This window comes from Benincasa hispida, chromosome 4 (genome assembly GCF_009727055.1).
Source record: "Benincasa hispida cultivar B227 chromosome 4, ASM972705v1, whole genome shotgun sequence".
In the NCBI taxonomy this organism is placed as follows: Eukaryota; Viridiplantae; Streptophyta; class Magnoliopsida; order Cucurbitales; family Cucurbitaceae; genus Benincasa; species Benincasa hispida.
This window is the reverse complement of record NC_052352.1, coordinates 69,880,375-69,896,192: the sequence shown is the minus strand read 5'-3', so window position 1 is coordinate 69,896,192 and position 15,818 is coordinate 69,880,375. Positions and strand designations below refer to the sequence as shown.

Sequence of the window (15,818 nt, the reverse complement as noted above, 5' to 3'; positions counted from 1 at the left end):
TTTTAACAATAAAGGTTGTTATAAAGAAAAGTGACCATTTCATGGTTCGGTCTTATGCAAATATCTTTTGTATAGGATGCTCCCACTCGCATGTCTCTACATGAACGATTTGGGGATCATATCGTTTGTATCAGTATACAAAGTAGGTCGCACCCAAAGTGTCCCTAAGATGAGGTATCCAATCTCATCCATATACTTATAGACCTTTTAGGCTATATACTATAACTTGATCCTCTTTTATGTCTCTACATAAAGTTAAAGTATTCATACTATAGCCATGGATTCGTTTATTGGATTTTATAACATAATGCAATTTCAATAACACTTTTATTGAATAACATTTTTCAACAATACTTTTATTGATGGATAGAATATGTTTCCATGATTACGAATTGCGAGTTTTAGGACATTCCCAACATGGACAAGGTTTACAAGGAATGTCGAAGACAAGGTGATGCGATCATGGCTAGTAAGTGATGATCAGAAAAAGGCTTAGATGATCGCAAATCCTATGTGATGAAGCTAAGCCAATCATTCAGCTTAATCACCCAGTTATTGGGCTAAGTTGCAGCCTTAGAAATGCTAAACTGAGGATTAACTCGCTAGGTGGCATTTAATTGAGATAAGTTCACATGCAAGCTCAAGTATAAATAGATCTTGAAAAGAAATCTATTTGGCCAAATTAGTACATGTTTAAGGGAAGAAATTACAGCCACATGAAGCTCTGAAGGTGTTGAAGGACTTTTGAGCAAGCTTGAGAGACTTGAAGATTTGCAGCCGATCCAAAGGAATTTGATGTTCAAATTCTAAGGTAAGAAAGTTAAGAAGTTTATGAGCAAATTCATAGAAGGAAATTTAGTTAAATATTGGCTGGATTTAGAGTTATGAAATCTAGAAAATTGAAATTTAGAATGATGTTATGGATGAATAAGTAGGCAACTACACTCAAAGAGTAAATAAACGGCTAACCCGCTGAGGTGTACAACGACGTGCGTAGGCGTGAAATGAAGACTTACCGAGCGAAGGTAGTCACCGAGTAAGGAGCACACGTGAAGTAAGGTTTGAGGTTGCATAGAGAAGCGTGTTAACAACCGAGGCATGCAAGGCAAGATGTGCAACAAATGATCATTTCATAGGCAGGGGCATGTCTTGTGACTTCCTGAGCACCTGATAGGGAGGGTTGTGTTAGATCCCCAATTATTCACACATATAAGAGAAGAGGTAAAAAGGGGAATGCATTGAAGATCACTAATACGCAAGGAATGAAAATCGAGGGAATAAGTTATGGGGGGGGGACCACTTAGCAATTGGGAGTACCACTCATTCGGTTATAAAACAGAATAGAGGAGGGTAGAGGGTGGTGTGGAATGTTTTTCTGAAGCTGAAATAGCTTGGGAGAGAAATCCAACCCTCTCGAATAGGTTGGAGGTTTGCATAATTTCTTTTGTTTGTTTCTTTCATCGTCTGGTTATTCTTGAATGTTTAAGTTTGTTTTCCTTGTATTTCCCTTTTTAAAGTCCATAAATAAAATCATCACAGAGTGTGCTCTGTTTTTGGGGAAAGTTCTTGTTGGGTAAATCATATTTGCAAGTTGGGTATCTAACAAGTTACAAGTATTTAGCCAAGTAGAAGGTAAATTGGCTAAGTAACATGAAGCGATGAGTTCAGTCATGATGCGATGAGATTAGTATTATGCGATGATGTTAATTTAAGTGTTTATGTTAGGCTCAAAAGGGAGCTAATAATACTAATCAAGGGACCTCCTCTTATTTCAGGGCATATACAAACACAAGATGCCTACAAAACCTTAGATAAGTAGCTTAAGACAATGAGGGACAAATTTTTATAAATGTTTTCTAATAACAATTTTTACGGATGATTTTCAATGCATAGGAAGTTTAACGTGCAGTTTTTATATCATGATCCATATTTTCAAATGATAAAGTTTATATTTGAGCTTCGTATGCATTTACAGTAAGCTTGCACCCATGTTTTATAGCATGATGAAATTTTATAAAGGAATTTTATAAGCATATTTAATGTTTACAAGGCACTATTCGTTGATATGGAAATTAAGAAGTATGGCCCACTCATATGAGTATTCTGTTTATGTTCGTTATATGTTTTAATTGTTTTGAACCTTGAATAAGCCCTACTCCAATGTTGGTACTGAAGGTATGGTAAGGTACCCAGATTCCGGCTATGTTAAGGATCCCCGACACCGAAGGTATGGTAAAATGGTCAAGACCCAATCTAGCTCTACATGCACCTATGTTGTTAAGTGGTTGTGAGATTATGTATGTATCTACTATAAGATTTTAAACTATTATCAGGTTAATAGATGCTAAGGATACAGATTACATGAATAAGTAGGGCAGTAGTTCTCATAAAAGGGTTAGCAACTGCTATCTTCACATCTCTTCTCGGGTTAGGAAGGTAATCTGGGAAGGGGAGTGACAGTATATATTGAAGACTTAAATATAATTGGAACTCCTGAAGAGCTTTCAAAGGCAATAGAATAACTTAAGAAAGAATTTGAGATGAAAGATCTTGGAAAAATAAATTTTTACTTTGGCTTACAAATTGAGTATTTAGCAGATGAGATATTTGTTCATCAGTCAACTTATACAGGAAAACTTTTGAAAAGGTTCTATATGGATAAAGCACACCCAACATTCCAATGGAAGTTCGTTCACTAGATGTGAAAAAAGATATATTTCGACCTTGTGACGATTATGAAAAACTTCTTAGTCCTGAAGTATCATATCTTATGTAATTAGTGTGCTTATGTATCTTGTCAATAATACAAGACCAGATATTGCATATCTAATAAATTTATTAGCAAGATATAGTTCTTCTCCAACAAAAAGATATTGGAACGAAATTAAGCATATACTCTGTTATTTCCGAGGAATGATCAACATGGGTTTATTTTATTCAAATAAATCAATTTTTTATCTAGATGGTTATGAGATTCTAGATATTTATTTGATCTACACAAAGTTAGATCTCAAACAAGTTATCTATTCACATGGGGAGGAATTGTTGTATCGTGACGATCAGTGAAATAGACTATAAAGGGTACTTCCTCAAATCATGCCGAAAATTCTTACAATTGATGAGGCTAGTTGAGAATGTATATGACTAAGATCAATAACTCAGTACATTCGTGGAACATGTGGTTTGTCTTCTAGTAGAAGTTTTCTAACGATATTATACAGAAACAACACAACATGCATATTCCAAATCAAAGGAGGATATATTAAAGGAGTTAGAACAAAACAAATATCACCAAAGCTTTTCTACACTTATGATCTTGAAGAAAATGGTGACATCACTGTACAACAAATTTGTTCAAAGGATAACCTGACAGACTTATTTATAAAATTATTACCGACCGTAACCTTCGAGAAATTGGTGCATAACATTGGATGCAGCGACTTAGAGGTCTCAAATGATGTTTCCATGAGAGGAAGTAAATATACTTTATTCTTTTTAGGAGTATTAGATTATATGAAATATGTAATTTTTTTCCTTCACTAGGTTTTTTTTTTTCTCAATGGGTTTTTTTTCCTAGTAAGGTTTTAAGAGACATATTTCACACACACACACATATATATATATATATAATGAGTATCTAAGGAGGAGTATTATAAATATTACAAATTATGTGTAAAATAGATACCCATTCTTAGTGGCAAACGCCAAATGTCACTCACTCTACACCCCATGTATGTTACCATGTGTCTTGTAAATACTCATTTAGTATCCAAATAAACCACCTCGTACTTGTCATTTTGCCTATAAATAGAGACGTTTGATGGAACTTGTAAGATACACATCAGTGAAAATTCAAAGAAAGTGGGAGAAAGTGGAGAAATTTCTTGTTTTATTATATATTATTATTATATTATATTTTTTTCCATATCTACGTATTGGTTGTGGGTCGTTCTATTCATCAAATTCACACCATTATATTATAAATTTATATTCGGTAAGATTTTTATAAGGTTTGAAAAGTATTTTATTTTATTCTAGGGAAAAATTGGAAAACGAAGCTCAATATTGTACAGGTACACCGAACACGAAGCATCGGCACAAACATGGTCTATGAATCCTCGAAGAAGAAGAACCAACGGTGATCAGCACCAATTCCCGAACAAATCCACTGCCATCATCCCCGCCAACCTCGAGAAATATGGGTAAGTCAGAAGGTCCCAATCCGCCTCCGCCACCCTATGCCAAAGTTCACCCCTCAAATGATCCCGACGTTGATCACAATTCATATTCTCTCGAGAAATTCAGACTTTATGAAACCAGAGCGGTAACCTCTGCACTTCCACTCTGTCTTTTTATTTAGTATTTTCTATCATTAGAAAGCACAAATGCAATTCCTTTACGGGTCTTTTTGACACAACTATGTCCCTCTTTCTCCATTTCCCAGGTCGCCTTGAGGAAATTAGTCCAAAATATAATTGATTGCCTGAGTAGTGTGTCAAAACAATAGTTTAATTTTTTTAGGTTGTTCTTCTGTATTTCTCATAACCCTGACCTTTAATTTCAGTAGAACGAGTTAAGCCATTAATTCTAACCAGCATGAAAAGCCGATTGTTCCCCGGTTTTAATTTTATTTTATTGCATCATGTTTTCCTAAGCAGAGGTATTATCTAATTGGGAGCGATCGCTACAAGAAATTCTTCCGAGTGTTGAAGATAGATCGGTCGGAACCATCAGAACTCAATATCAGTGAAGACCCGGTAGTGTATTCCCTGCAAGAAATCAGGAACCTCCGTCAGCGAATTGCTGAAGGGAATCGTGCTACAGGGGGTTTAAACCCGGTTACAAAGGCTTTCGGTATTGCAGGTTGATGTTGGTTCTGCTTTTATGTGCCAATTCAGCCTCGAATCTCTTCGCACTTTCCTAAAATTTTGTGTATTTAATGCTTGTAGGTTGTATTAAATGTTTGGAGTCATATTATTTGATTTTGGTTACCAAGCGTCGGCAAATTGGATGTATATGCGGTCATGCAATATATGGTATAGATGAAACCCAATTGATTACAGTTCCACACGTCTCAGTTCAGACTGATGTAGCACATTCTAAAACTGAGCTGAGGTAAGTCGTTGTACTTGTCTCATACTGTCTCAAGCATGTAACCTTTTCTGAATCACTTGCCTTGTCTGTTTGTTGTTTGATGTAAGAAGAATGGGGCTAGTTGGGTAATTGGGTAAAAATATAGGTTAATTCCTTTTTTACCCTACTTGTATTCAAACTCTAATAGGAGTCTTTCCCCTTATCCACAATCAAGAAAACCTTAAAAAAGAAAGGGCAGATTCTTCAAGAACGTCAAAGATGTTAGAGGTTGGTATCTCCATAGCCATACTTCGTTGAACAAGTTTATTTTATTTCTTAATTGTTTCACTTTTCTTTTTCTTTTTCTTCTTTAAAAAAACTCGATGACGAGTTTTCTTTTTGAAGAGGTAGAATGATGTAAGAAGAAGAATGAGGCTATTTGGGTAATTGTGTAAAAGTCTATGTTAATTCTCTTTTTATCCCTACTTGTATTTAAACTCTATAAATATGAGTTTCTCCCCTCATGTGTGGATAATAATGAATAATATTTCTACTCCAAGAATTTTCTGAGATTCTTAGTCTACGAATCTACATCATTGTTTCTTCAATTTGATTCAAGTTTGGTTTTCGGAAAGTTATGTCTTAGTTCTCTCAATGGAAGTCAGGAGTTGCTGCATTCATCATACTTATTTTTGTAGTTGACATGAAGAGGATGGGTTTTTTTAGAAGACATGAACTAGAAACAGATTATTTGCCTTTCTATCTCCCTTCTTCGTTGGTTTGAAGATGGTTTGGTTGAGCTTTTTCATTCTTCAGTTCAGTCCTTTTAGAAGAAAGATAGAGATAATTTTGGTCATTTAGTTTTATTAGGTTATTGGAATTTCACACTTTGTTTGGATGGTTCTTTGAATATGTTGTGTGGCCTAGCACTGGAGGAAGGTAGTTGATTCACGTTCCTCCTGGTTTTGATAAAAAAAGGTTGGCTGGTATTTTGAGAAATGATAAGAGAGTTTCTCAATAAGTTTGAAGAGATGAAGTAGTTAAAGTTCAATCCTCACTCTTGTTTGATGGAAAATGAATGGTCCTCTGAGATTTTGCATAAACGTAATTAAAAAATGAGAAGCTTTGCAGATATGGTTTGCCAACATCTTAAGCCAGGGTAGATTAGCGATCTTTTTTTTTTTTGAAAAGGAAACAAACTTTTTATTAATTCATAAAAAGAAAGTACAAGAGATGTGTACTTGAATAGGATCGATATAAGATACGGGATCAGGAGATGCACCCGGGCATCTCAACTAGGTTGACACCCCCTTAGCGTCCTCATCATATCCATAGAACTTAGACAAAGACGGAAAATATAAAGCTTACAGAACAATGAGAAAACAGAGAAAATGCCCTCTTTTTGATGGCCAAAATACAAACTAAGAGAGAAACAAGAGAATCATAAAATAAATCTAGCTACTTGAGTCTTCAAAATTGGGAAGTGTTGATCCTTCTCCTTAAACCATGTTCAAACTGGGAAGATGAATGTTTGCCAATTCAAACTTATGTCTTGAAGTGAGTAGGCTTCAAAGTGCTTTGAAAGAGAACACCATTGAGAAGCATTAAGTTTGGCGGCCTCATAGCGGAAGAACCAAGTGTGTTCTTTATCTTGAAAGATTCTTTGATTTCTTTCGAACCAAATTTCAACTAATATTGCTTTTACTGCATTGCACCAAATCAGATTTGGGGCTTTTTTGAGGATAGGACCAGTGAGCAACTGCTGAACATTCTGTTTACAAGTAAAGTCGAACACCCAACTGATGTTGAATGATTTAAAAAGGACTAACCAACAATTTCTTGCAAAGGAACAATCAAAGAACAAGTGTTGTAAGTCTTCCCCTGCTGATTTACATAAAACACATTGGTTCGGAGAAATAAAATGGGAGGGCAGCTTGTGTTGCAGAACTGATGCACTGTTTAAGGATCCAAACAGCAAGATCCAAATTGTAATGTTCACTCTTCGAGGGCTATTGGTCTTCCACAAAGCTTTTAAAAGGTGGGTGTCAATAGGTGAGGCCAAGGCAAGATGGTTAGACAATGATTTTACCGTGAATGAACCACCTGTTTCTAAAGACCAAGATCGAGAGTTAGGTCTGGAAGAAGGCTTTATGCTGGAAATCAAGGAAAGTAATGTCTGAAATTCATGTATTTCTTCTTCTTTCAAAAGTCTTCTGAAGGGTAGAGACCAAGAGAGTGATTGTGAATCCCAATGGTCCATAATAGAACCATTTTGGTTGGAAGCAACTCTAAATAAAGAGGGAAAACTGAGTTTAAGGGGTGAATTACCAGCCCAAGAGTCGTGCCAAAAAGCAAATCTACTACCATTTCCCAGTTTTAGGACAGCCAAGGCTTCTACTTTCAACCGTTGATGAGTCTGTCCGTGTTCCTATTTTTAAGAAGTCATTTTTCTAGGTTTGAAAAGAGAGTGGGGTTTTGGATTTGAAACTTGATTCCATTCTTATTGATTCTATGACAAAATTTCGGTGGACAAAATTTCAAATTCATGATTGATGAAGAATTTTCGGTGGAAATTGTTGATTCTATGCTAGCTGTTAATGGAATGTCTGAAAAATTTGAAATTCTAGAGGAAATTCCGCACGTTCTTATGTTGCATGATTAGGGAGGAATAAAGAGGTCTTTGGAGATATCAAAATAAAAAGACAGAAAATCCTTAATAGAATAGAGGAGATTGATTTGAAGGAGGTGGAGGGTCTCATGATTTCTTTCTGATAGATCAAGAATAGATTGAAATAGGAAATTTCTCCTTATTATTGATGGATCCCCTCCCTCTCGAGATATTTTGACTATTTCAGATTAGTTCTGCTATGGAGCTACGTGTTCTGTTTACGCGCTACAAGACAAGTCGAGACTCTCTTTTGAAAGTGAGATCACCACTGGATTGAAAGAGGAGAGGGACTGCCTCCGAGGGGAGTTTGCTGATGTGGTTAGGAAGGAGAACATTAGCTAGAGCCAGATGATAAAAGTGAAATGGACTAAGGAGGGGGATTGTAGCTCTGCCTTCTTCCAGGTCCTTTAATCAAGGGCAATGGGGATAGTACGCATAGTGATAAGGAGGTGGAGGAGGAGATCTTGTCAGTGTTTGCTGACTTGTATAGCCTTCTCGTCTTGCCAAAACCGTTTGTTCAAGGTATTGATGGAAAGACCAACTGAAGCCTTCAACTAGTTTTGCGGATATAGTAAGAGGTAAAAAACCCAAGGCATATCCATCATCACCACCCTTGTCTTAACATACTAGTCTGATAAATAGTTCAAAACAGAGCACCCTTCATGTTCTGGCTCTCAAAAAACAGAGCAAGGCAAAGTTTTGGACCAAAAAAAATCAAGAAGTACTTAAAGAAGATTTCAGCAACTTATGGGTAGTCTTAAGGCTATTCGAATCCAATCAATGGCCGGAAGTTTCTAAGGTAATTAAGACTTGGTCCAATTCTAATGTTATCATTAACCCTTTATCAGCAGAATATGCTCTACTTAAATTGGAAAAAGGAAATCTGGAAGTCTTAATAGAACAACCGGGAAGATGGCAAAGAGTAGGGCATTTACACTTGAAATTCGAAAGATGGAACAAATCTCTCCACAACCGACCAAGATCAATAAAAGGATATGGAGGGTGGATATCCATTAAAAACCTGCCTTTGGATTATTAGTGGAAGCAAACATTTGAAGCAATAGGTGCTTATTTTGGAGGACTAGAAGCCATTGCAATTGAAACATTAAATCTACTCAATGTGGCTGAAGCAAAGATTAAAGTCAAGAAGAATATTTGTAGTTTTCTGCCAGCAACCATAAAAATATCAGAGGAAAACAGAGGTAATATATTTCTACACTTTGGGGATATAGAGTTCTTGGATCCTCCAAGAAAAGCTAAGAGAATTCTGAATGAAAATGACTTCCACAACCTGGTTGACTTAGCTCGTTTAAACCAGGTTAAGATCGATGAAGGCTTAAACCATTCAAGTGCGGGTGAAGATTGGTCCTTTCTTGATACAGCAGTAGATCACACGAATTTTGCAAGGAATCCCCTGTTTTCAAAAGTATTGATGAATCCTCTAGATGCAAACAATGTCAGATCGTCGGAAAAGATAGGCCAGGGGACATACTTTTCGGAAAAAGGTGGAGGCAGCTTGCCGGAAAAAATGGTTGGCCAATCAGAAGTCACTCTGTCCGAAGTCCATAACCGGTTAGGTGTGAACAAGTGGAGAGAGAAGGAAGAGAATTCATTAAGAAGAGAGAAGGAAGAGAATTTAATGAGCAGTGAGGCAATAGAAACCCAAATCTCTCCTATGGGAAGCCCAACAGCCATTCCCTCGATTATGCCATCAGTCACCCTTTTATTTATTACCAAAACACCTCATCTATAAGCCCTCCTAAAGTAATTATTCCGGAAAAAAGCCAAAGACCTGAGTTAGGCTGGCGGTTCAAATTCCTTGGAAGGACAGGAAATTAATTCGACTGTCTTAAACCTCTCACCTTCAGATCTACCTGGCCCCACAGTGAAAAAACTACTAGCATTTCGGGAGAAAGACCAACCACTCTGCGTGAAAACATATCCCAGCTCGACAGTAAACAAAATTTCATTTGGAAAGTCGAGGAAGTTGAAGCATCACCCTCGATTAAAAGTAAATGGCTGCTCAGATGATACCAAAGAGACACCTACATTAAAATCAGAAGAGGAAGAGCCTTCCCCTGTTCAGTTTACCTCCCCGGAAGTTGCTAATTCCTTGAAGATTTTGGAAGGAGATTCAGAGGCCCTCTATAGCCGAAGCTCTCACCTTCTCAAACCATTTCCCAAATACTTCGAAAGAAGAAGAAGCTCCACTGTTAAAACATGGTCTTTAATTGCAAATTCTGATTTGTTGGAAGATTGTTGCGCTCGGGTGCAAATCCCTCTTGACAAGTTAGAAAGGTCAGTAAATCCTCCCCTTTTTCCTTTTTCAGTCACTCCTCAGTTGGGTAAAAACTTAGATCCTTCTTTCCTTTATGTGCAAGGATCTCCTATCTTTGATTCTAGAAAGCTACCACAAGACTTTGATGAAGTCTCAATCGCTAGTGTCAGCAGTGAAGACCTAGACTTTGAGGATCATAATTTGAAATTCAAGGGCTTAGAAGATCAAGAAGATGCCATATTAAACCTGAATCTGCTTTTCCATAATGAGGAGGTACAAGATTCAGAAACTTTAATCCCTCCAACCCTTGCCGAATTACCCCAAGAGCTCAACTCTTTCTTAAATATTTGTGACATTGTCTTGGTATAATCAGATTGACTATTGCCCTTTTGATATTGTTCTGATATAAAATTAGTAAATGAAGATCATCTCATGGAATATTAGGGGCCTTGGAGATAAAACTAAAAGATTAGTTATAAAAAAAACTATTGAGGAAAATAAATTCGGATGTTGTTCTACTCCAAGAATAAAAAAAGGACAGCTTCGACCTCCCTTTCATAAAAAGCATTTGGAGTTCTAAGGAGGTGGGCTGGGCATTTTTAGAATCACAAGGAAGATCAGGGGGCATTCTTTCTTTGTGGGATGAAAGCAAGATTGTAGTTTTGGAGGTCTTCAAGGCAGAATTCTCATTAACATTAAAGTGCAGCACCATTTGTAAGAAATTATGCTGGATTTCCAATGTATATGGACCAAACAGTCCTAGTGAAAGAAGAAATTATGCTGGATGCCTAAAAAGTGATTTCAGCCATTGAAAGAATCATCAGAAACTTTTTTTGGGAAGGCTTTAAAGGGGGAAAGATAAATCATTTAACAAAGTGGGAGCTAGTCTCTAAGAAACAAGCAGATGGGGGACTCGGAATTGGAGGTTTAAAAGCTAAAAGCGTGGCCTTACTAGCCAAATGGGGTTGGAGGTTTCTAAAAGAGCAACCCTCCCTTTGGAGTCAAGTTATTTTGAGTATCCATGGTAGCAGTCAATTTGGTTGGCACACTTCTGGCAAGGTCCATTGCAGTCTTCGAAGCCCTTGGATAAATATCTCAAGATCTTGGTTGAATATTGAGAAGCTGACAGACTTTAAAATAGGGAATGGAACCAGAATTACATTTTGGCAAGACCCTTTGGCTGGATTTTTTTCAGTTAAAAGACAGATTTCCTTCCCTTTTTGGCTTAACATCACTTCCCAACAGTTCAGTATCACACTTTTGGGATTATCACACCTCCTCATGGACTCTAAACTTCAGAAGAGACCTAAAAGATGAGATTTTAGAGTTCCAATGGTTAAGCAAAAATTATCCAATAGGGAAGACACTCGCATTTGGTCCCTTGAAAAAAATGGCTCTTTCTCAGTTAAATCACTGGTTAATCACCTTTCTGAGACCACCCCAATTTCAGCCACCCTTCACAAGATCCTTTGGAAGTCCAACAGCCATCGGAGAGTTAATATAACAGTTTGGAACCCTAAATTGTTCCTCGGTGCTGCAAAAAAAGCTGCTTTGCTATTCTATCTCCCCCAATTGGTGTGTCCTTTGTAAGTCAGCTGAAGAAGACCTTCAACACTTATTCTTTGGTTGCTGTTTTGCCTTCAACTGCTGGAAAGAATTCCTTAATTGCTTCAACACTTCTTGGGTCTTTGATATTTCTTTTAGAAGCAATGTACAACAATTACTTTCAGGTCCTATCCTGAAGAAATACTCCCAATTTACTATGGATTAATGGGGTAAAAGCAGTGCTGGTTGAAATCTGGTTTGAAAGAAATCAAAGAGTGTTCAATGGGAAGGAAACTCCTTGGTTTGCTCGCTTTGAGGCGGCAAAACTCAATGCCTCTCTTTGGTGCTCCCTTTCTAATTGCTTTGAAGCCTATTCTTTGCAAGACAAGCTTAAATTGGCAGCCTTTCTTTCAAATGGAAGACTAGCCGAAGCACCGGTGATAGAGACAACAGCTCTCTTTCATTAGTATTCTTAACTATCTTAACTTCTTTGATGTAATTTAGATCTTTGTAGCTTAGTTCTTTACATCGTTCGTTTGCAAAGATTTTCCTTGTATTGTCTCATTAGACTGCTCTTCTATTAGCCTTTGATGGCTTTATCTCTATGTTGGATAGATGAGGATGCTATGGGGGTGTCAACCTAGTTGAGATGCCCGGGTGCACCTACTGATCCTTTGGTTTCTTGTTTGGTTCTTTGTATTCGCCTTTATTATCAAAGTACTTATCTCCTGTACTATTTTTATTGATTAATAAAGGCTGTTTCCTTTTCAAAAAAAAAAAGTGCTCCTGCTTCAAGGAGAATTGAGAAGTGGTCTGAACATAACCTTGCCATTCTTAATACTCTAGTATTTGCAAAAAGATCATCCCAATTATTGGTGATCAAGAATCTGTCTAGGAGTGAACAAGAAGCTGTGGGACCTTCTCTTGACCATGTAAACTGGACATTACTAAGGGGGATTTCCATTAGCTTTGCTGAATCAATGAATTTAAACTTTTTCATCCCTTTTTTTGGTCTCCCTGTTGAAAACCTTTCTTGAATCCTTCTTGTGATGTTGAAATCTCCTCCTATACACCAAGATTCGCAGCAATATCCTGAAAGTGAGTATAATTCTGACCATATATGCTTTCTTTCTTTGTAGTCAGTGGGACCATAAACATTCGAAACCCAGCTTGTTTTCTTAATTCCGACCATATATACCTTGAATTCCTTCTTGGTTTCTTGGATTAGGACCAAATATGGATTGGTTTTCTTGATGAGTCTTCTTACTGCCAATCTTTTTTAGGCATCGCCCAAGCCTCTTGTATTCCATGAAATAATTTTCATGAAGAACTCTTGGAATTAACCCAAGATCACAGGTCACAATATTCCACTATTGAAGTCAAGTTGCTGGGAATAACTTCTTTGTCCATGGGCTTAATGGAAGGGAGGATGTTACTAACCAATTTGAGATCCTCTTCTGATTGAAAGAGGTAGGGCAGATCATGTTGTTGGTCCTTACCGAAATAATCCTCTTCTTGGAGGAGTTCAGGAGCAGTGCTATCATCCTCATCACTGCTTATGCTAAGCAAAGAATCTTCATCAGAATCGTAATTTTTGATAGCGGCTTGAAAGGGTTCAGATATAACTCGAGAAAAAGCCACACTTGAGACTCCGACTTTGAAATCATGAAAAGAGAATGAGTAAGTTTCGAGGGGAGGAGGAACTGACTTGTTGATTGGGCTGGAGGGTATTTGCACCTTAATACAACAATTTTCCAAAAGGTCTGTGTTTATCATGGAAGTCCAATCATTTCGAAAAGAGGTTTTCTTCCTTGTGAAATGTTTTTTGAAAGGTTTCAGAAGTGAATGCTTGCTTACGTTGTTTGGAAGATGACCAGAGGAAGGAGAGATTTTGGCGTCGATAGAGTCTTTTGGTAATAATAAATCATTAACTTGGAGAGGGGGAGCCGAAAAAGACTCTTGGACTTCCTTGTTGATTGATATTGAAATTACCGCGGTGGGATCCAAAGTTTCAGGGCACGAGGGGGCTGCTTCAGTCGAAAGATCTTTCTGCCTGTCCATGGCTAATGAAACGCCACTATTAGATTTTTTAGACTGTTGGAATTCCTCTGAAAAAGTGCTGTTATTCTGGCTTTTATTTGAAATAAAATGAGTTGCGGCTGGTGGAGTAACCGTAAGCATATCTGTTGGACTTCCCCTGAAAAAAGTTAAAGCATCTATTGGCTCCTCCTCGTTAATTGTACTTCCTTCTCTCTTCTTAAAGACAACTCTTCCTTCTCTCTTTTCGATTCTGATTGAAACTCAGCAGCCCTTTCTTCCGGTGGACTGACTGCTTTTTCTTCCATCTGAAAAGTCCCCTGAAACGACTTTTTTGGCAAAGAAGACCCCTGAACCTCCTTATCCGAAGTACTGTTAATTTTATCCTTCACCTGCATCATCAAAGACTTTGAAAACAGGGGATTTCTAGAGAAATTCAAATGATTGGCTGCTGTTTTTAGGAAGGACCATTCTTCAGACTCATTTGAATTCAATAACCCTTCATCGAACATAACTTGATTCATACGAGCCATATCTACTGGATTTGAGAGGTCCTTCTCATTAAAAAACTTCTTAACCTTGTCCGGAGGATCCAGAAACTCAATATCACCAAAGTGTAAAATTATACTTCCCCTGTTTTCCTTTGAAATTTCAAGGGTTGCTGGCAAAAATCCAAATAGATTCTTCTTTACTTGAATTCTAGCTTCAGCCACATTGAGAAGATATGTTTCATTAATTCGATGGTAAGTTATGTTTCCTCTTCAAATTTTTTTCTTCATCTACACTGTTTTTACACACGATGACACAACTGTGTATATATGCAAACTGAAAGAGGTGGAATGTCAATTCCCCCCACCCCCTTTTTGTGCTACTGTTCTATTCCAGCTCATTGATTTAATATTGGGACCCATATAGTCAAATGAATAGTATTTGTTACTGTGTTTATTTGCAGGTATAAAAAACTTTTATCCAGTGTGGATTTGACAAAAGATTTTTTCTATAGCTATACCTATCCAATAATGCAAAGTTTGCAAAAGAATGCTATGTCAACTGCTGCAGAAGGAATGCCATATGAGAACATTTTTGTCTGGAATGCTTATTTGACTCGAGCAATTCGATTGCGATGCAATAATACTGCATGGACCATAGCATTAGTTCATGGGCATTTCAAGCAGGTATGAAAATGCAACTCCTTGCTCTTAACCTCTTTTGTGTGTTGTGCAATTTCATTATCTTTAATGTAGTTAGTTTGAAGACCTATTTTTATATCGTCCCTCTCCCTCACAATTTTCTGTTATTTGTTGTATTATTTTCTTTTTTTTTTTGATAACAAATTACATTGACGTAGGAAATTTGCCCAGGAGTTACAAAAAATTTCTCCAATTGATCAAAAGGTATGAAAGAGAATAAGAGCTATAGAAAGTTGTACACCTGCACCGTGTCATAGCAAGGAAAGTAATGTGTTAAAAAAGTCTATAAATAGTGTTTCCCTTATCATTGGGCAGATGTTGATCGAGTTGTAAGTTTGGTTGAATTTAGATCGTACTCCTTTAGTTTTATTGGATATGATGAGGGTGCTAAGGAGGTGTCAACCTAGTTGAGATGCTTGGGTGCATCTCCTGATCCTTAGGTTCCTTTGTTTCAGTATATTGTAATTTGAGCATTAGTCTCATTTCATTATCTTAATGAAGAGGCTTGTTTCCTGTTTAAAAAAAAACTGTTACTGTATTAAGAGCCCTGTGAATAATCTCCCAGAGGAAAAATTTAACCTTCTTTTGGTAAGAGTCCTTTTAAATCTCCCTGTGTAAAGGGATGGTATCGTCGGTCATGCAAATGCTCAACTCATGGGCCAGATTTTTGACGGAAAAAATACCCTTTGAATCCGTTTTCCAAAACCAACAGTCTTTGTGTGATGTAAGATGAACTCTGTTAATGCTGTCCATTAGAGTAATCCAATCTTCGACCTCTTCATCATTAAAGTTCCCCCTATATTGTAGAATCCAACCCCGTTATTCAGTCCAAACAAGAAATTTTTATGAGTAGATAGTGCATAGAGACGAGGGAATTGGACAATGAGTATAGTTTCCCCGGTCCATTGATCAAGCCAGAATAAAGTATTAGCACCGTTCCCCACTTTAATGGAAACCCTATCATGTATAAGGTTCAGATGTAGCATAATGTCTCTCCATGGTCCTTTAAGATGGTGGGGAAGCTGTT

At 37.2% G+C, this 15,818-nt stretch overlaps 1 protein-coding gene across 4 annotated transcripts in view; it reads left to right on the top strand.

The window, feature by feature from the left end:
• Positions 1 to 4,019: 4,019 nt before the first annotated feature.
• LOC120075354 (phosphatidylinositol-3-phosphatase SAC1) overlaps positions 4,020 to 15,818 on the top strand; it is an 85,064-nt gene continuing 73,265 nt past the window's right edge. For all 4 annotated transcript variants that reach the window (XR_005481309.1, XR_005481310.1, XM_039028662.1 and 1 more), the window contains exons 1-4: positions 4,020 to 4,324; positions 4,659 to 4,863; positions 4,950 to 5,115; positions 14,554 to 14,776. Coding sequence is in view for 2 of the 4 variants with exons in the window: in XM_039028662.1 (XP_038884590.1) it covers positions 4,199 to 4,324; positions 4,659 to 4,863; positions 4,950 to 5,115; positions 14,554 to 14,776 (720 nt within the window). In the remaining 2 variants the exon portion in view is untranslated. The remainder of the gene's footprint in view (positions 4,325 to 4,658; positions 4,864 to 4,949; positions 5,116 to 14,553; positions 14,777 to 15,818) is intronic.